Genomic DNA, 22,050 nt, shown 5'->3' on the forward strand with positions numbered 1-22,050 from the left:
TAGAGGGTTAGCAGAATTTATTATTTTTGACCTGCAGTTAACTAACAATTAAAAATGTAGGCTAAAAGTAAGTTGTTGGATTGCTAATAAAAAGATTGGCCTGAAGGCTAAAAATGTTGATAAAAAATAATAAATTCTGTTGGTCCTTGAGTTTTTCTCTATTATAATCACAACATTATTAGTTACACAGTTGAATTATGTTGCTGGTTTTGGTTTTAGGTAAATAAACCAATTTTCAAATTGTTGTTACACAATTGAATCTCTCAGCCATGCTTTTTATTATTTTTGTTGTATTCATAGTCCTTGCTTGAGGTAAAATAGGTTAGATTCAGTAGTTTGTAGGTGTCTTCAACCAATCTTATGGAGTCTATATGGCATAAATAGTCAGTTTGTGTGGGATTGAACTTGAAGCTTGGCTATATCTATCTATCAAGTATCATGATCATTTTATTTAGTTCATTGTTATCACTTTTCGGCCAAGATTTCTTATGACCTTTTTTGCAGCACTTTTAATCTATTGTTTATGAATTGTTGAAAATTGGTGGGAATTTGACATTTAACTAAGATGATGTGAACAATTTTATGAATTGTTAAAAAATTGCTGCAGAAACTTGGTGACCAAAGAATTTGTTGTAGTGATTAATAACCTTAGATGATTCCCAAATAATTTGTGGCCTTTGGTTGCTCTAAGACAAGTGCATATTTAGCTACCTTCTGAAGCATTGTGTATGAGACTAAAAGATATGGAAATGAAGGTTGGGCATGAGCTCACAATCAGAGAGGGTAATTCCTATTTTTATGGAATTCAGAACCAGAGATTGTTGTGTTTGAACCAGTTTTCTTTCACTTTCATTTTCTTTTCTTTTTTATTTTGGGCCAGAATCAATAACATATGTATTATGAATTCTTGATACATTTATTAATGCATTATGCATCCCAGGAACTCATTATTTACCTGCGATCCTGCGTGTTGCTATGGAATGGTTCTTTTCAATGTTCACTTGAAAATTCATCCTTAATTTTGCTCGTTTATTTATACATATAAATAGATATACTATAATAGTAGTGTACTATTATTTCACCCACCCCCCCCCCCCCCCAAAAATAAAATAAAATAATAGTAGTGTATAAAATATAATGCGAAAAGTAAAGTAAGTGCGATGATCCTCGCACATTTACTTCCATTTGTTCTTCTTGTTATGATGTTAATTTAAATAAATCAATCTTACAATCTATCTATCGCTTGTTATTTTTTATGTGGGAGAGAGAGAAGTGTATAACAAGAAGCTGTGAACAGAAGTGTGTTTTACATTGGTATGGGATGTGCAAATCGGATGCACCGATTTGTTTGTTTTATTTTTTTTTTCAAACAAACAATCACAAATCGGACGGTCCGATTTGTGAATTCGAAAAAAAAAAATTTAATGTTGAAATCGGACCGTCCGATTTTTATTTTAAAAAATAAAAAAATAAAAAATACAAAACGGACCATCCGATTTGTAGTTTATTTTTTTCTCCAAACAAATCGGACCCTCCGATTTGTAATTTATTTTTCTCTTCAAACAAATCGGACCGTCCGATTTGACTAAAACACCATATAAAAAAAAAACACTCAATCTTCTAATAATAACGTATTACACATATATTTAAACAATATAAAAAAAAATTAGCCTCTATCTATCTATCTATTTTTATTATATAAAAATTAATACTAAATTATTATGAAATAAACTTATGCCATATAGTTACTTTCCATTGTGTCATATCAACTATTTTAAATAAGTGGCAATTATGAAAAAAATATTTCTTATTATTGGTCCCTATCATCTATTTTAAATGTGTCAATCATCCCAAAAAAACAAAAAACACTGATATTTAAATGTAGAAGGTGCAATCATAGCTTAACGTTTTGCGTAGTTGACGCAGAGTCAATGAGGATTGAGGAGAAGACAAAGGTACAATAAAGCTGTCTGGAATAATCAACTGCATTATTGCATTCCACTTTAATTTCCATTCACACTTCATCACCTTTTTTCTCCTTAATTCAACCTTAACTTGACAAAGATTTTAAGAAAAGATTTTATTAGATCGCTCCTCACTCTTGAGTCTTTCCCAAACATCAGTTTCCTACATCAACCAATCAATCTGTTCCAATGGCAGATAGTGTGATTTCCTTTGTCCTGGACAACTTGTCCCAATTGCTAGCACGTGAAGCCAATCTGCTATGTGGCGTGGATGACAGGGTTAGATCCCTTCAAAGTGACCTCAGCATCATAAACGTGTTCCTCAAAACATCTGAAGGGAAAACCAAGAAAGATATTGACAAAGAAGTTCTTCGTCAGATCAGAGATGTTGCGCACGAAGCTGAGGATGTCATCGACACCTTTGTTATCAACGTGGCTATGCACAGACGTCGAACCATGCTGGGGAAGATGCTCCGTGGTTTTGAACATGGAAAGTTGCTCCGTGATGTGGCTGTGAAAATAGACAGCATAAAAGCCACTGTCAATGACATAAGAGACAACAAGATCAAGCTCAGCGATGTCTTTCAACAAGAAGGTGAATCATCATCAGCAAGAGAGGAGGAGGAGAGGGTGCTGTTGCTGCACAAGAGAAGAAGAAATGTGGAGGAGCATGATGTGGTTGGTTTTGTTCGTGAATCCAAGGCAGTGATCCAGCTGATTAAGGAAGAGAGTTCCCAAAGCAACGTTGTGTCCATCATCGGTATGGGTGGGTTGGGCAAAACCACCCTTGCTCGAAAGGTCTATAACAGCGATCAGGTAAAGTCATATTTCAAATGTCGGGCATGGGTTTATGTTTCAAATGACTGCAATGTCAAGAAGCTTTTGCTTGGCCTCATCATGTGTTTGATGCCTAACGCTGAGAACGAGCATAGGAGGAAAATGAAGGGAAAGAAACAAAAGGGAAGAAAGAAACCAGATGACCTCTCTAGCTTGGATGTGGACGAACTAAAGCTCATGGTGTGGAATTTCTTGACTATGAAAAGGTATCTGGTAGTCCTTGATGACCTCTGGAATACTCAAGACTGGGATGAGGTACAAAATGCTTTTCCAAACGACAATAATGGTAGCAAAATACTAATTACTAGCCGTTTGAAAGAGGTGGCATCCCATACGAGTCCATGTCCTCCTTATTACCTTCAATTCCTTGGTGATGATGAAAGCTGGGAACTCTTTTCTAGGAAAGTGTTTCGAGGAGATGAGTGTCCTTCTGATATAGAGGATCTTGGAAAACAGATGGTCAAAAGTTGTGGCGGTTTGCCACTCTCTATTGTTGTTTTGGCAGGGTTACTTGCAAACAAGGGGAAGTCATACAAGGAATGGTCCAAAGTTGTGGGACATGTCAACTGGTATCTTACTCAAGATGAGACCCAAGTCAAGGACATTGTACTCAAACTCAGCTACCACAACTTGCCTAGGAGACTAAAGCCCTGCTTTCTGTATTTGGGGATCTACCCTGAAGATTGTGAGATCTCTGTAAGGCCATTGCTACAAAAATGGGTTGCTGAGGGATTTATTCAACAAACTGGGACCAGAGATGTAGAGGATGTTGCAGAAGATTACTTGTATGAGCTCATTGATCGTAGCTTGGTTCAAGCATCACGAGTGAATGTTAATGGAGATGTGAAAGCATGTCGCATCCATGATCTTCTTCGTGATCTTTGCATAACTGAGAGCAAAGAGGACAAGCTTTTTGAGGTTTGCACAAATAGTAACATTCTGGAGAGATCAAAACCACGCAGGCTTTCTATCCAATGCGGCATGCATGGCTACGTTTCTTCAAGCAACAATGACCATTCATGTGCCCGCTCTTTGTTTTGCCTTGACCCAAAAGGGTATGATGTTACCCCCAAGGAATTGAAATGGCTTTTCAAATTCTTCAAACTGGTTCGGGTATTAGATCTTGGGGAAAACTATTGCAGCAAAGTCCCTTCCAACTTGGGCTTATGTATCCATTTAAGGTATTTAAGAATAAGAAGTGGTGAAGTCATTCTAGATTCTATATACACACTAGAAAATTTACATACTTTGGACATATATGGGCCGGCGCATCCTCCAATATATCTCCCTAGGAGAGTATGGAACCTCAAACAACTTAGGCATTTGAAGAGTAATGGAACCATCATCCTACGAGGCCACCATGGTTCAAAAGCAGGTGATCAAGTCATGTGGAATCTTCAAACCATTCATTCCATTAAATTCAATAGTGAGATTGCACGCATGATAGAGAAAGGAAGGTTTCCGAAGCTACGAAAGTTGGGTTTGCACATCTGGGTCGACAAAAATAATGTGCATGAGTTGTTATCAACCCTACGGCGATTAACTCATCTCAACAAGTTGACACTTGTCTTTAGAAAGAAGAATTATGGACGGCGACCAGGGCCTACAAAGTACGAGCACATGGAATGGCACATCGGGCTCAAAGCAATTGAATTGTTACAAAGCCTGCAGCACTTGTTCAATCTGAGCACTTTAAAAGTTGATGGAGCTTTGGACCTTGCAACGTGTGATATTGCGTTTCCTGCATGCATTACAAAATTAACCTTAAGACACATTAGCTTCATGAATGCTGATGGGGTGAATGCCATTGGTAATCTTACTACACTCCGATGTTTGAAATTGCATGGAACACATGAATTTGATGATCCCTTTGAGATTAATTGCAGTGCAGGCAGTTTCTCACAGCTACAGGTTTTTGAGATGCAAGTGATGCATGTTGACAACTGGAAATTAGGCAATGGTGCAATGCCATGCCTTCAAACTTTGCTTATCGAATACTGTAAAACATTGGACCATCTCCCAGATGAACTGTGGTCTTTGACTTCCCTGAGACAAGTAAAAGTTGTGGAACCCTCCCAAGCATTGTCTCGTGCGCTAGCAAATTTGGAAATGAAGGATGGATGTGAGCTCATAATAACATAGTGGTATCCAGAAGTAGTAGAGATGTTGAGTTTCCATCAAATTTGGCCTTAACACTTATCATTATAATTGGTATTTAAATGTTATTGTTACCATTAAAATCTTCTGAATGATTATCATATTTCTCCATTTAAATCATATTATGACTATTAACTTTTTTGTATGACCATATATGACAGAGTGTTCTAGTAATAGTTCTAGTATTACATGTTTCATTCTATAATATAATTTATGATTAGATAATTAATTTAAAAAATTATGACATCCAATACTATTCTCTATCTTATTACAAAATAGATCCAGTATTGATATATAAAAGTTTATAGTAAACTTAAGAATTTATATATTACTAGAATGAGATTTGCAATATGCATAGGGAGATAAATTAATTATACTATATAATATATTTTAATATTGTTTAGAGATTGATTAGATAATATATACGTTAATATTAAATTTTTAAACTATTTTATATTAAAAATATTTTATAAAATTTTTATTTAGTAATTTGTATATAATTCTTATATATTTAATTACTTATTCCACTAAAATTTAATACGAATTAGATTAAAATTTATTACTTCAGGAATTTAAATTTATATATATTTTTTATTATATTTTTTCTTTATTTGTTATTTTTATTGTTTGCAAATAATAAAAAAAGTTAAGAAAAATAGATCAGAAAAAAAATACTTAAAATATAATATAAAATTATGAAATAAATTTATTATTATAATATATTTAAAATTTTGAATGTACTTAGTTAAGAGATGTTGTGCCAAATTTAAACTTGTTTGGAGGAGTTTTCAGTAATTGGTATGAAATTAAAATATAAAAAAAGAGTATTATGCAACATACTTTATAAATAGATCAAATAGTGAAGTAATTGGTATGAAATTAAAATATAAAATAAGAGTATTATGCAACATACTTTATAAATAGATCAAATAGTGAAGTAATACGAGTCTTATACAACATATATAAGTAGACAAAAAATATAAAATTTAAATATTTATATTTTATAATTAAATTTTTTTATAATTATGATTATTATAACACTTTTAATGTATATATTTATTGCATTCAATTAATCATTTATATTTAAATAATAATAACAATAGGTAAGAGTTTTTTAGTTTTAGTCTCCTATATTGCCATGTGTTTAAGAGTGCCGATGTAGGCATGTTGCATCATTAGAAAAAAAGTAGATAGCTAAAACTTATTGTATAGATAATTCGTATAAACTTTTATAGATTATAAATAAATCAATGATATTATGTATACACTAAAATCAGTCACTAATATAAAATATATGTTAAAATATAAATATATATATTAAAAATAAATTAAACCATATATATATTTATATACAAATATATTGATGCTTAATTTTAGTAGTTGATTTTAGTGTATAAATAATATTTTTATAAATAAATAGATTAGCTTCTTATAGCATTACTGTATTTCTTATTTTTTATATATTATAATAGAAGTGGTGCCTCGCATTTAATTTGTAATTATTCAACTTTATATATACTTATAGGACGCAATTTAAAGAAATCAACCGAATGTAAAGTACAAAATTCAAAACCATGATCTAAAAAATTATAGTAGTAACTAGTAGTAATATATACTTTCTGATTAAGATTATGTGTTGTTGTTGCAAGCATAAATAATCAGAAGGAGATGAGATCATGTTTTATGGCAGCATCTCCAACACCTCTTTTGCAAAAAATCATCATCATCATCTTCTTCATTTCTGTGCCGTCCGGGGGATTCCTCAGCTTCAACGCTTCAACCATTTGCCTTTTACTTAGTCACTTATGTTAGCTATCTTGACAAGGAAGTAACTGAATCTGTTATTTTAACAGGATCAGTTTTTACATGATTAGATTGATTTTGTGTACTAGTAGTCTCTATAACACTAAAATATAATACTTATCTATAACAAATTTAACACCATTTAAGAATTTATCCTAAAAAAACAGCCAAATAATTAGGACATTAACATTTTCCCTTAAAAGTTTGGCACCAATTTATTAATATCATTATTAAAATTTAGAATTTAGAATTTAAAATTTGAATCAAGTTTGACGTATAAACTGACATGATGATAATATTAACATGACACGTGATGACAAAAATACAAGAAATTCTATCTATTATTACTATACTTGAGTTTAAAATTCAGACTGTCATAGTTATTAATGTAAATTATAAAGATGAAGACAAACAAAAAAATAAGCTAGTGGCGAAAGTCATGAAACACAGAAGAGGAAAAAAAAAAGGAAAGGAAATAATACCCGGAAAAAAATGAAACAGGACCTCTGTTTTGTAATTTCAGCATACATTCATATTCTTTTTTCTTTAAGTGATCATATTTTCCTCCATATACGTAGCCCATAATCAGAGAGTAACTAGAGCTTGTTGAGATTTTGAATCAAAATATATGCATTATTAATTTAATTGTTCACGCATTTAAGGTACTTGGTCATTTTGTACTATCACAACCATTGAATTCACAGCTTCAATTGTTGTAAATAATAATGCAAGTGACATGGGAAGCCAAAAGCCAACTTCATTGTATCCTTTGCATAATGAATTATTATGGCAACTTCCTTCCTTTCTGAATTGGGACCTCTATTTAGTAATTTCACCATATAATATTCTTATTTCCATAGGTGTGTTTGTGTTTGATAATGCATAAGTTGATGTGACTTGAGCCTCCAAGACCAACTTACATCTACTCATCATCTACCGAATGATAACAAACTTGCTGCATTGCTCTAGGTAGGTCCTCAACTACAATAGAAATTCATAGAAAATAGCATCCTATTTAGACTTAGAAGATGCAATAATGCACCTTAACGTTTTGTATGGTTGACGCCGAGTCAATGAGGAGAAGACAAAGAACCCAACTATGCAACTTTCCAAAAGATACAAAAACAGCTGTCCTGAATAATAAAATAATTATCGAATGCATTATTGTGTTTATCCCAATTCCAATCTTATCGTGATAAATATCTTGAGAAAAAAATGTATTATATCATCCCTTAACAACCGAAATAGATTCTCTCCAATTTTTTTAACACTTGGAAAAATACAATATGATTTTTTACCATTAACTTTATAAGTGGGGCAAAATTAAATATAAGAGAGAATAATAAAAGGTGAAAGATCACAATTGACACCATCCAATTTTTTTTCATTGGAGAGGATCCACTCCCTCAACAACCATCAAACATCAATTTCTGTTAGTGTTGCAAGTGTGAGAAGTGTTGAAATTAGTCCCACATAAAAAAAATAAGGAAGAGTGAGGAGTTTATAAAATGAGAGACCCATTAACTTGACATATTAAAGTTTTGAGTTGGATGTGATGTCTTCTCATATTATGTTCTCTCACTTGATTCCTCCCCAAAATTTTTCCGAAACAGCTAAGCTATCTGACTTCACCAAAGCTAATTTATATAAGGTTTAATTACTCATGTCCCTATAGTTTCACCAAATTTTCAATTAAGTCCCTATACTTTTTTTCTTTTCAATTGGGTCCCTATACATTTTTTTTTTCAATTTAGTCCTTGTTAACGTTAAACGTTAAAAAAATGTTAGTAAATTATGAAATTACTTGTATACCTCTAGGAACCTAATTAAAAAGAAAAAAATATAGGGACCTAATTGAAAATTTAAAAAAATATATAAATATTCAATAAAAGATATTCTTATAATCCCTATTTAATGATTCTACGACATAAAAAATATTTTTATAATCCCTTTTATTTTATCACTATCATTTTTTTTATTTATATACAAATTGTACTAAAAATACCGTCCCTTTATTTTTTTGACTTTCAAAATACCTTATCTTAAGAATATACAAAAAAAGTAATGGTTAAAATGAAAACAGAGAAATAGTAGTAATAAGTATAATATAAAATTCAATTTTTATCACTCAAGTAATGAAAGAACTTGCATATGACATATGATAACAAGAATCATTGATAGAATAATAACTAAAATTGTTTACAAAAATTGAATTCTATATAATCCCTCAAACAAGAGAACCAATTTGGCTGATAAAAACTCAAAAACAAATATATTGAAAAAATTCCTAAAGGCTGCTTGCTCTAGCATAAACAAATATTCCATCTCCCTTGGATATGATCTTTGTCTTGCAACTGATGCCAAGTGACGCACAGGCCGAGATGTGGAAAACCGAGATGCTACTGCACATCCACTGCAAAAAATGAAGCAAAGGGCATTAGCACGCAAAAATTTCATCTATCAACCAGTATATCAGATATTGGAGCAATACAAACCTAAATTGCACATAATTTACATCATTTTCATGCTCATATAACACATCTATCTCGTGATTTGGCTGTTCAGTATCATCCACACTTGGTTTACAAGCATTCCAGACCTGTGAAACCTTGAAGTTAGATAACAAATTGTAAAGCTGAAAATCCATTTCATTAAATACATGATTGGTTTAATTAAAGGAAACCTAAAGCCCTTTCCCCCTCTCTTTTTTTTTTATGGGTTCTTTTCTTTCTTTCTCTTCCTCTGTCTCTGTGAGCATTAAACATCTTGATTGTAAACTTCTTTGAAGCTACTTAATATGCAAAGCTAAACACTCATGAGTACTCTTATAAATGGAAAACGATCAAATACCTCACAAGTTATTTCTATAGTAAATTTTAGTTTTGAGGCTGTCTTGTTAGCATATGATGACCATTAAAGCCTATACAATATGGCATTCAAATATATGATAGAGGAAATAAGAGATATTTTCATATTCAGACATGTATGATGTATGTATCAAGAGATATATATCCTAGCAAGATTATCAAAGCTACCAGTGACAAAGACAGTCCCATTAGCATTACCAGTGACAAAGATAGTGCTCTGCTTCATTTGAGACCTGAAAACAGGACGAAATTTGCTTAAATTAGGAGAAGAATTAACAAGAAGACAAACATGAACATCACAATGATGGATACCTTAGGAACTCTATCCTTTGTTACATTAAGCAGCTTTTCAATAACAATTTCGACTGAACTTTCCATGGCATCTTTCTGAAAAGAATAAATAGAAAGATAGAACAATCTCTTATATATTTCAAAAAACCCATAAAAGAAATATGTATGGTTGCATTTACCAATATAGGCAAGGGCACAATGAAACAAAGTGGAGTGTATAAAAGGGGGTAAAAATCTGATTTTTAAGCATTTCAACAAGCATTGAAAGAGCAAGCTCTTTGATTGAGGAATCTGAATCATCCAGCACCTCAAGCACAACTGTTAGAATCTGTCAGAATTCATCATCCAATGCCATAGTAGCTCCATTCAATCACATAATTTGAAAAAAAGGTTCAGACTTTCATAATTTGAAACCATCAGCATACATCACACTTTCACAAATCTCCCATTGACAGCAAAATCAATTTAATAAAAATAGTAGAATCTATTTAAAGCACCACCATCACAGCAACAACAGTCAAACAATGCCCTTTTTTTTTTTGAAAAAAAATCACATAAATATCAAGTTTTAATACTGAAAAAATGAGGCTTTTTTCTTTGTCACTTACATGCAGAAACTTCGACTGCAGGGAGATGGAACAGAGGCGTGGTCGGAGGTTCGGCAAGGTGCGGCACAGTGACTCCAGGCGAGGGCCTTCACCGCGACGGAACGAAGACGCCTGGGTCGGAGAAACCGTAGAGAAGACCTCTGACAACAACAACGCACAAGGGCCCAGCGCAGAGGGAAGGCGACAGAGGCAGGAGACTCAGACACACACGCCGTGGACAAACTGTTGCACTCGATCGCAGACACACACCGTTGACGGAGAAGAGGAGAGAAACTTAGGGTTTCTTTTTTACTTAGGAGTGAAATGCGAGGGATTATTTGGGTATTAGGAAAAAATTCAAATTACTTCACCAAGTCTCTATAGCTAATTGCTAAGAATATTCTTTTTTTATCAGGAATATTCTGTTATCTCAAACGTTACACTGACGGCAGGGACTTAATTGAAAAAAAAAGGTACAGGGACTCAATTAAAAAAAAAAAAGTATAGGGACCTAATTAAAAATTCGGTGAAACTATAGGACCTGTAGAGTAATTAAACCTTTATATAACTAACTAAACAGATTGGGTAAATGCAACACTTCCAATTAAACTCTCCATATATAAGACGATAACTTAGTTTAGGAATTTAATTAACATTCATGACACAAATGAATCTATTTATCTATTTACAATAGTTGATATCAACTTTTTTTCATAATAAATTTAAGCTATCTTTTTTCTGGCTAATAATGTCATATCAGTAATTCTAATAATTTGACAAAAGATGAAAATCAATCAATCAACTAATCACCTTTTAATAAAAAAATTTAAAACAAAAAATTCTTATCTATTATTATTCAACTGAAACATAAAATACTACTTAAATACAATAAGCATACATTAAAAATGTCATAATAATAATAATTATAAAAAATTTCAGTTACAAATATTCAAATTCTCCAACTTATCTCATTATTAAATTATTTAGTCTACTTATACATACTACATAATAGGGGTGGGGTGTTCGCAGTGCGACGGTTTTGAGTCAAAAATTCATCCGAACCGAACACTAATTTTACTTGCGGTGCGATTTGAATTGGATGATCTTTTAAAAAAAATCTGATCCAATCCGATCCCATTTCAAGCAGTTTGGATTGGATTGGATTTGCGGTTTTGTAAATTAAAAAAACTAAATACATATAACAAGTCTCAATATCAAATTTTAAATAATCAACAATGACATAATAAGTCTCAACAATATTTTAAAAAGGCAACCATAACATAACAATAGAAATAAAATTATAAGTTTGTTAAAATAAATAAATAAATAATATTTTGAATATAAAATATTTATTAAATAATAATAATACATGAATTATATAAAAATATATAACAAATTGAACATGCTATAAGTATAATTGTAAATATAATAATAAAATAATAATATTCTAGCGCATTGTGCGGTTTGGATTGGATTGGATCGGTTTCGAAAAGTAGATCCGAAATCCGATCCGATCCAGCGGTTTGCAAAAAAAAATTCAATCAAATCCAAATTAGTGCGATTTTAATCGGTTTTCGATTTGAATTGGATTGAATAAGCCGTTTAATTTGGATCGGATTAAATTTGAATACCAAACTTTTTTAAGTAAATTTAAATTTGACATATCTTCTTATTAAGTGCATTCAAATATATGGTGATTATAAAGTTAATCCAAAATTTAATATAATATTTTTTTATGTTTCTCTTTCGCATTCATTCATTTTTCTTTAGTTATTTGCAAATAAAAAAAACCATATAAGAAAACAAAATACAGCAACTAAAGCAAATCTAAAATTGAAAACAAAAAATAAAAATGTAATTTTGTATAACTCTAATATAAAATTATAAATAACTTATGTCCTTTTTAAAAAAAATAAATTTAAAATCTTAAAACAATAAACTAAATTTCAATTTGTATTATATTTTAGTTGAATAATTATATAAAATTATATACACATTTTTAAACAAATATTCTGCAAAATATTTTTAATATAAAATATTTTAATTTAATATTAATTTACATATTATCTAATTAATATTTAAATAATATAATACTTATTAAAATACACAATATAGCATAAATAATTTACTTCTGCACATTTCCTCCCTTCCTCTTTAAATAATATGAACAACTACCAATCAAATGAAAATACATTACACCCTAATTTAATGTTATTAATTAAATTTACTCTTTTAACCCTATTAATTCACATTGTTCACACATTGTTCAAAAGAGTTGTTGGTTACCTATATTTTTTCTAATATTAATTCTTCATGCATTTAATGTACTTGACCATTCTGGACAAGCACAACTATTGTTATTCACGGCTTCAATTTTTCTAAATAATAATGCCAAGTGATATGGGGAAGCCAAAAGCTACCTTCATTGTATCCTTTGCACAAATGCTGGCAGTGCTGATGCATTATTATGGCAACTTCCTTCCTTTTTAAATTGTTGCAGAGATCTACACGCATTAGGACAGTTGTTAAATTGAAATGGGACCTCTATTTTAGTAATTTCAGCATATATTTTTCTTATACAAGATTGTGAATTTATTTAAAATAATAACATGACTACAAAAGTTTTAATAGGATTAGTATTTGTGACCTTGTGATTATTGAAATAATTGTTTGTACTTGTCATGCTTGATAAATATCTCAAGATATTCTATGATAAGGTTTCAATCTAATAAATTTTGATTAATGACATTGCTTAGCTTCTTCTCATCCTTAGTAGTAGTGTGATTAGTTTTTATTGAAAAATTCAACAGGTATCCTCATGGAAGAAAACAAGGTTCTCTAGAGTCACAGATGCAAAACAAGTTGAGTTTGATGCCAACTGATTTTCAGGGCTAAAGAACCCTGGCTGCATGTGTATGCTCTATATAAATCCCAGTTATGACTTCATGATTATGCATTTTGCTGCTTAGTTATGTTCAACCTGTGAAGCACTCATATCAGCGCTAACACATACTGACAATAGACACCGACACAAACATGCAGAAGCACTAAAGTTTTAAAAATGATAGGACATCTACGTAGGATATAAGTATGCATTTTCATGATTTATATAGTATTCGAGAATTTATAAGCTAGAATGACTGATATGCATGCACCATTCAAGAATTTAGAAATGTAAAAATAAGTAAAATTGCCAACATTCACTGCTACTAGATCCTGCCAAAGTTGTTCTTAATAAAAAATTTTAACATATATTATTGGTGTCAAACTTGTTACTACTAAGTTAATTTGAAATACTTTTTTTATTTGATGTTTCCAAACCCTATTAATGTGTGTATAATTTGTACTATGCGAATATTTTTACAACAATTTTAGGTGTATACCGAACAGTACTACTATAAAATACATGTTAAAATATAAAATAGATATTGAAAATGAGTTAAACAATACATATATTTATATATAAATACATGAAAGTTGAATTCAGTGGCTGATTTTGGTATAAATTATTTTTGGTATTTTTAAGTGTTGGACACTAATACGTGTTAAACTAACACACCTTGCTTAATTGGTGTTGTTTGTGTTTAATAATGCACAACTTAATATGACTTTCGGCTTTCCCAGACCAACTTACATCTACTCATGTAATAGGTGGATTATGGACTTGTTACTGAATGATTAACAAACTTGCTGGTTTTATTTTTCACTTAATGCATTATGCATCTGAAAAGTAAGTGCGATGATCCTGCTCGAATAGTTACTTCAATTTGTTGTTGGTAATCTTACTTTATAGAGAAAGAGGAAAGAAGGGTACACAAGAGTTCACCATTCCATTTCAACCTCAGAAAAGTCCTCAACCACAAGCAAAACCGTAGGATAAGGTTATAGTGGTTAAAGAAATTCATAGAGAATAGCATCCTATTTAGACTTAGAAGATGCAATAATACACCTTAACGTTTTGCATAGTTGACGAAGACTCAATGAGTGAAAACACAAAGAAACCTATTATCAAGTGCATTTTTGTATTTCACGTTAATGTCCATCCACTTACTCCAATCTTATCGTGATAAAGATTTTAAGAGAAGATTTTATTAGATCGCTCCTCACTCTTTAATCCCCTCAAAACACCAATTTCCTGCATCAACCGTCACCAATTCAGTTTCTAAACACAAAGCAATCCATTTCTTACATACACACCCCGCTAATGGCAGACACTGGGATTTCCTTTGTCCTTGATAACTTGTCCCAATTACTAGCACGTGAAGCCAATCTGCTATGTGGCGTGGATGACAGGGTTAGATCCCTTCAAAGTGAACTCAGCATCATAAACGTGCTTCTTGAAACCTCTGAAGGGAGAACCAAGAAAAAAATAGACAAAGAAGTTCTTCGTCAGATCAGAGATGCCGCTCATGAAGCTGAGGACGTCATCGACACCTTTGTTGTCAACGTGGCTATGCACAAGCGTCGAACCAAGCTGGGGAAGATGCTCCATGGTTTTGAACATGCAAAGTTGCTCCGTGATGTGGCTGTGAAAATAGACAACATAAAAGCCACTGTCAATGATATAAGAGACAACAAGATCACGCTCACCGATGTCGTCCCACAAGAAGGTGAAACATCATCAGCAAGGGACGAGGAGAGGGTGCACGAGAGAAGAAGAGTTGTGGAGGAACGTGATGTTGTTGGTTTTGTTGGTGAATCCAAGGCAGTGATCCAGCTGCTTAAGGAAGAGAGTTCCCAAAGCAACGTTGTGTCCATCATCGGCATGGGTGGGTTGGGCAAAACCACCCTTGCCCGAAAGGTCTATAACACGGATGAGGTGATGTCATATTTCGATTGTCGTGCATGGGTTTATGTTTCAAATGACTGCAATGTCAAGGAGCTTTTGCTTGGCCTCATCATGTGTTTGATGCCTAACGCTGAGAAGGAGCATAGGAGGAAAAGGAAGGGAAAGAAACAAAAGGGAACAAAGAAACCAGGTGACCTCTCTGCTTGGGTGTGGACAAGCTAAAGCCAATGGTTAAGAATTTCTTGGCCATGAAAAGGTATCTGATAGTCCTTGATGACCTCTGGAAGACTCAAGACTGGGATGATGTAAAAGATGCTTTTCCAAACGACAATAATGGTAGCAAAATACTCATTACTAGCCGTTTGAAAGAGGTTGCATTGCATATGAGTTCATGTCCTCCTTATTACCTTCAATTCCTTGGTGATGATGAAAGCTGGGAACTCTTTTTCAGGAAAGTGTTTCAAGGAAAAGAGTGTCCTTCTGATCTAGAACATCTTGGCAAACAAATGGTTAAAAGTTGTGGTGGTTTGCCACTCTCCATTGTTGTTTTGGCAGGGTTACTGAAAAAAAAGGAGAAATCACAGAGGGAATGGTCCAGAGTGGTGGGAAATGTCAATTGGTATCTTACTCGAGATGAGACCCAAGTTAGGGACATTGTACTCAAACTCAGCTACCACAACTTGCCTAGGAGACTAAAGCCCTGCTTTCTGTATTTGGGGATCTACCCTGAAGATTGTGAGATCTCTGTAAGGCCATTGCTGCAAAAATGGGTTGCTGAGGGATTTATTCAACAAACAGGGACCAGAGATGTAGAGGATGTTGCAGAAGATTACTTGTATGAGCTCATTGATCGGAGCTTGGTTCAAGCATCGCGAGTGAATGTTAATGGAGATGTGAAAGCATGTCGCATCCATGATCTTCTTCGTGATCTTTGCATAACTGAGAGCAAAGAGGACAAGCTTTTTGAGGTTTGCACAAATAGTAACATTTTGGAGACATCAAAACCTCGCAGGCTTTCTATCCAATGCGGCATGGATCGGTATGTTTCTTCAAGCAAGAATGACCATTCATGTGTCCGCTCTTTGTTTTGCCTTGACCCAACAAGGTATGGTTTTACCCCCAATGAGATGAAATGGCTTTTTAAATTGTTCAAATTGGTTCGGGTATTAGATCTTGGAAAAAACTATTTCCTCAAAGTCCCTTCCAACTTGGGCTTATTTATCCATTTAAGGTATGTAAGAATAAATTTGGCAAGAGGAGAAAGTGGTCAAGTCATTCCAGATTCTATAAGCACACTAGAAAATTTACAAACTTTGGACATATATGGGATGCCGTATCCAATATATCTCCCTAGGAGAGTATGGAACCTGAAACAACTTAGGTATTTAAGGAGTAGTGGAACCATCATCCTACGAGGCTACCATGGTTCAAAAGCAGGTGATCAAGTCATGTGGAATCTGCAAACCATCTCTTTGATTAAATTCAATAGTCAGATTGCACGCATGATAGAGAACGGAAGGTTTCCCAAGCTACGAAAGTTGGGTTTGCACATCCACTCGGTCCAGAAAAAGAATGTGCATGAGTTGTTATCAACCCTTCGGCGATTAACTCATTTGAACAAGTTGGAACTTTCCTTTAGACGGAAGAATGACTACGGGTACATGGATTGGCACATCGGGCTCAAAGCAATTGAATTGTTACAAAGCCTGCAGCACTTGTCCAATCTGAGCACTTTAAAAGTTGATGGAGCTTTGGACCTTGCAACGTGTGATATTGCGTTTCCTGCATGCATTACAAAATTAACGTTGACAGGCATTAGCTTCATGAATGATGATGGGGTGAATGCCATTGGTAATCTTACTACACTCCGACTTTTGAAATTGCATGGAGCATATAAATTTGATGATCCCTTTGAGATTAATTGCCGTGCAGGCAGTTTCTCACAGCTCCAGGATTTTGAGATGGAGTGGGTGAATGTTGAGAACTGGAAATTAGGCAATGGTGCAATGCCATGCCTTCAAACTCTGCTTATCAAATGCTGTGAAAGATTGGACGATCTCCCAGATGAACTGTGGTCTTTGACTTCCCTGAGACAAGTAAAAGTTGTGGAACCCTCCCAAGCACTGTCTGATGCGCTAGCAAATTTGGAAAAGGATGGATGTGAGCTCATAATATCAAAGAAGAGTAAGGATTCTGTCTTCAACGTTTTCAACTTTTTGGGTCGGTCCTATTTGTATTCCTAATGTCCTATTTGTATCCTTAACGTTTATAAAAGTAATTTAATGTTATCCTACTATCAAATATACTAACAAATCAGATTATATTTTTCAATTATTCTCACTTGGATGTATTCATTCTCAATTAAGTCTCACTTGGATGTGTTCGATTTTAATATTATACCCACTATTTATATTTAGATTCAATTATGTCCCTAGAAAAGTGAATTATGTAAATGTTGTAAGAATTAGTTTTAACATTTGATGAGCTATTTTTCGGAGTAGATCATCGATTTTATCCCAAACATTTGTATTCTAACTTCAAGAAGAGAATTTTAAAACTCAAACTAAAGCGCTCATGATGCGTAATTGATGGCAAGATAACATTGAATCACTTTTACAAACGTTAGGGATATAAATAGGACGATTTAAACATTAAGAATAACGAATAGGATTTACCTCAAACGTTGGGAACAAAAATGATACTTTACTCTATCAGAGAATCCAGAAGTAGTATAAATGTTGAGTTTCAATCAAATTTAGCCTTAACACTTATCATTATAATTTAAATGTTATTGTTACCATTAAAATCTTCTAAATGATTATGATATTATTTGACCATTTAAATTATATTATGACTATTCACGTTTTTGTATCACCATATATGATAGACTGTTCTAGTAATAGTTCTAGTATTACATGTTTCATTCTATAATATAATTTATGATTGGATAATAATTTAAAAAATTATGACATCTGATACTATTCTCTATTTTATTACAAACTAGAATAACACCCGCGCAATGCGCGGAGCGGTAAATTAATGATAGTATATAATAAATATTAAAAATTGTTATATTTTGTAGAAATAAATTAAATACGTGTAAATTAAAATTAAAATTAAATTTAAAAGATGTTTTATTTAAAATAATTTGTAATATAAAAGAGTTGGATGTTGGAGTTGTACAAAGTGACATTTTTATTTGGTGGTTTGATTTTTACATTTGTTTTAGCTGATTGATTTAGTCTTCTTATGTGGCGCTCGTCCTCCTTTTTTTTATTGGTTGTTGTTAGAGTTGTTGCTTTCTTCTTTTTATCGTAGGTTCTTGTAAAAGCATGTTCTTTATGAATTGTTGAGTTTGATGCACTTTCTATTGTGTTGTTTGTTTCATCTTTGTATGTATGTTCTTCTTCCGAAGATGTGTCTTGAATTTGTATGGTTTTCTTTCTCCTTAATCTCTTAATGTAATGGTGCTTCAATGCCATTATTTTTCTGAAATGTTATTAGATTTAAAGCAGTTGTACCCAATAAGTTCTTTACTTCGCCATCAAATAGTACAAAAGTTGTTATAACACTTTGATCTAAAACCTTTAATTGAATTCTGAACCTAAAATAAGTATTGGGTTAGTAACTAATAATTTAATAGATGAGATTATGAAAAGTATATAGAGTTACTTTATAAAAATTAATAAATTAATTGTTGGGGTTATAAATTTATTGTATTGTTTATAACGGTAAAATATAATAAATATAGGGATATGAATTCAATGTATTTGTAGGTTACAAATTTATTGTATTGTATTTTTTAGTTTTTTTATTTGTATATTTTATTTTTTTGCTGATTTGAAAATAATAATTGATTTGGCAAGAATTGAGTGGTTGTTTCTAAAATTTTGCCAAGTAAACGATATTGTTGACATGACATTAGTAGGAGAAAAGAAATATCTTAAAAATAATATGGATAAACTTAGAGTTAAGACCCATTTTGGTCCCTGAGATTGGTGAGTTGCACTGATTTAGTCCTCCAGATCCTGATTGCACTAAATTAATCTTCCAGATTCAAAAAAATGCATTATGTTAATCCTTAGCCTATTTTCCGTCACCGGAGGACTGACGCCGTTAGTGACGTGGCCAAATATTATAACGCTAGACACACTAATGATTAGATGATGTGACTTAAAATTTGATTTGCTCCAATTTAATCCTTATCTCTCTTTTAAAACTTAAAGTATAACATTACTGAATTCCTATGAATCAAACCCTAATAACCAAATCTCACGTGGGATTAATGTAATTTACCCAGTTTTTCACAGGTGCCAATTTTGTAAAACACCGAGTAGGTATGGAATATACAATAATACAACATGCAAGTTTTTGGTTCAAGTTCAACCAAGTAAAAAACATTAAAAAATAAATAAAATAAATAAAAAGAACATGAATGTTTCAGTTTCACCTGAAGCTTTTGGGGACCAGCAGAACGAATTGCAGCAATCTTGTTGTCCAGCAGAAGAGGGTCCCTCACCAACAATTCTGAAGCTAACTTCACATCCTCCATTTCCAAATCTTTACCACAATATAATGATTTCTTTAAGCAAAAACACGACAACAAAGATAATAAATAAGCAGAAAAATAACTAATATATTTGCCAATTAATAAGAATTTGACTAATTTGATTCGTATTGAATTGAATTGCACATGAAATTAGAAAAAATGTTGAAAGAGAAGGAAAAAAAAAAGAACCTTGTGGAGTTGAGAAGGGAAAAAGAAGAGAAGGAAAAGTGAGGTGAGCGAAAGGTGGTGAGAAGAATCGATTGGAGTTGCGGTTGGAAAATTATATATATAAGAAGTTGATGAGTTTGGAAAATTCTAAATTAATATTTGTGATGAGAAAATATTATTAAAATATTTAATTGTAAAATTATTAATTTAATCTTCATTTAACATATGTTAATTAATAATTTTGTGATGCAAGTTTTTAATTGGACCGAATAAAAATAAAAGAAATGTTGCAAAACCCAAGTATGAATTTTGTTCAGCTTTGATTTCAAAGATTATAACCAACAAAGTGAAGCTGAATTATTATTTGGACCATAATTGATGTCACTTAACCCAAACTAAGTTTGATGGAAAGATCCATTTGCTTGATCCAAATTTCATCAGGAAAGCAAATGTTATTATTGGACCAGAAATTAATTGTTGTTGCAACTAAGCCCAACTTCACATTTGATAAGAATTCCCAATGCATGATCCGAATCCACTAAGCATAGAAAGCATAGTTCTATAGCTTCCAACGGAACTTCTTTTCTCATCATGATGGATTTCAAATTTATTAGAATAAATTTAATAAATGCATGGAAAATATGAGAGAGAGTATCATTGACATGATTGATGGCATTAACATTACACGCCACCCAGGGAAGTAAAAGCAAGCTATGTTCAATTAACTTATTTAATCACTTTGAATTGCTTTTCTTCAAATTCTCTCTTCTCTCTCATCTCTTTCTTTCTTCTTTTTTCGGTCCTTGTCCAGGAAATAATGGATGCTATGTTCATCTACCAAGAAAAAGAAGAAGTTGCATGCATCAAGACCATCAAGCTAATGATGACAAGAAAAATACAAAAATATAGTGACTGAGATTCTTATCACATATGGTAAGATATGGTGATGATATCTTAGCCTCTCCATACCAAAAATGGAGGATGAAGATTCGGCCAGCAAAGGAGATTCTTGAAGCATGGCTTGTCTTTGATTCTGCTCAACCACCACAGGAAGTAGCTAGAGTGGCGAAGTGATGGTTGAGGCAGAGATTGAAGCAGATGAAGTCATCATCATCATGAAGCATCAAGGGCCAGAAATCCATCTTGGAGAGCAAGTCAAGGATGGAGAGCTCGGATTGATGAAGAGTGATGATCAAGAAAGAACCAGAGGTAATTGCATGTTGGGTTTAGCATGGTTATCTCTTCTCTCTCTATGTGGCCGAACCGGTTCTGTTTCTTGAAGGAGGAAGAAGTTGGTTTGGGTGTTGGCTTCAAGTGTGGAGGCTTCCCTCTTCTTTAAAAATAGAGAACAGCCACTATTTGGAGCAAGGAGAAAATTTGAGAGTGCAAGGCACAGAGTTCTCAGAGCTACCTGAGCTAACAGATTTCTCTTCTCCTTCAATGTATTCTGTTTAGTATTTTTCTATTTAATTTTGTCATGTCTTGAGTCTCATGGAAAAAAGGCAAACAGTGAGGTTTGTATAAAGCCATAGAGCGGAAAAAGGCAGAGAGTGCAAAATTAAAAGAAAAAGTCATAGATGTCTTAGAGTTCCTTTGTACGTCTATGTTGTGTTTCATGATTCTGTGGGAATCCCCTTGTAAGTTGGGTTAGCACTTTACAATTTGTAATCTGGATGATTATAGTGAAATTCCATCATTGTTGTGATGGAGATTGGATGTAGGCTACACTGAACTTAGCAGCTGAACCAGGATATAGCTGGGTGTAATCTTCTCTCTCTCTTCCTACTTCAATTCTGTTCTTACTGTTCAGATGAAAATGTCTCGTGTCAAATGACGAGACAAAATGAAAATGTCTCGTGGCTAGGGACGAGCTAAAAACAGAAAAGTTTCCTCTAAGTCCAACAAGTGTTAGCAAGCAAAAAGGGGGCTAAGATTCAACCCTCCTTCTCTTAGCCACTGAAACCATCAGAAGTCCTAATTCTCCAAGCTAAATTCACCCTAACTTGGTCACCATCTACAGTAGAAATTATCCTTCTTC

General features: G+C 32.8%; 1 protein-coding gene, 1 long non-coding RNA gene and 1 pseudogene across 2 annotated transcripts; 2 read left to right on the plus strand and 1 right to left on the minus strand.

Moving 5' to 3' along the window:
* The first annotated feature begins 1,801 nt into the window (after positions 1-1,801).
* Positions 1,802-5,132, plus strand: LOC112789310 (putative disease resistance RPP13-like protein 3). Its single transcript, XM_025831153.3, has one exon. It carries the CDS (start codon positions 2,154-2,156, stop codon positions 4,941-4,943), a length of 2,790 nt encoding a protein of 929 aa, XP_025686938.1. The 5' UTR covers positions 1,802-2,153; the 3' UTR covers positions 4,944-5,132.
* A 3,788-nt stretch (positions 5,133-8,920) lies between these two features.
* LOC112789311 (uncharacterized) lies at positions 8,921-10,888 on the minus strand. The gene is made up of 5 exons (XR_003196235.3): positions 10,528-10,888; positions 9,941-10,015; positions 9,827-9,861; positions 9,257-9,360; positions 8,921-9,174 (listed from the first exon to the last, which is right to left on the minus strand). It is a non-coding gene; the product is annotated as an uncharacterized lncRNA (long non-coding RNA).
* Positions 10,889-14,271: 3,383 nt separating this feature from the next.
* Positions 14,272-17,626, plus strand: LOC112789312 (disease resistance protein RPP13-like; annotated as a pseudogene).
* Positions 17,627-22,050: the final 4,424 nt, after the last annotated feature.

This window comes from Arachis hypogaea, chromosome 3 (genome assembly GCF_003086295.3).
Source record: "Arachis hypogaea cultivar Tifrunner chromosome 3, arahy.Tifrunner.gnm2.J5K5, whole genome shotgun sequence".
Lineage (NCBI taxonomy): Eukaryota > Viridiplantae > Streptophyta > Magnoliopsida > Fabales > Fabaceae > Arachis > Arachis hypogaea.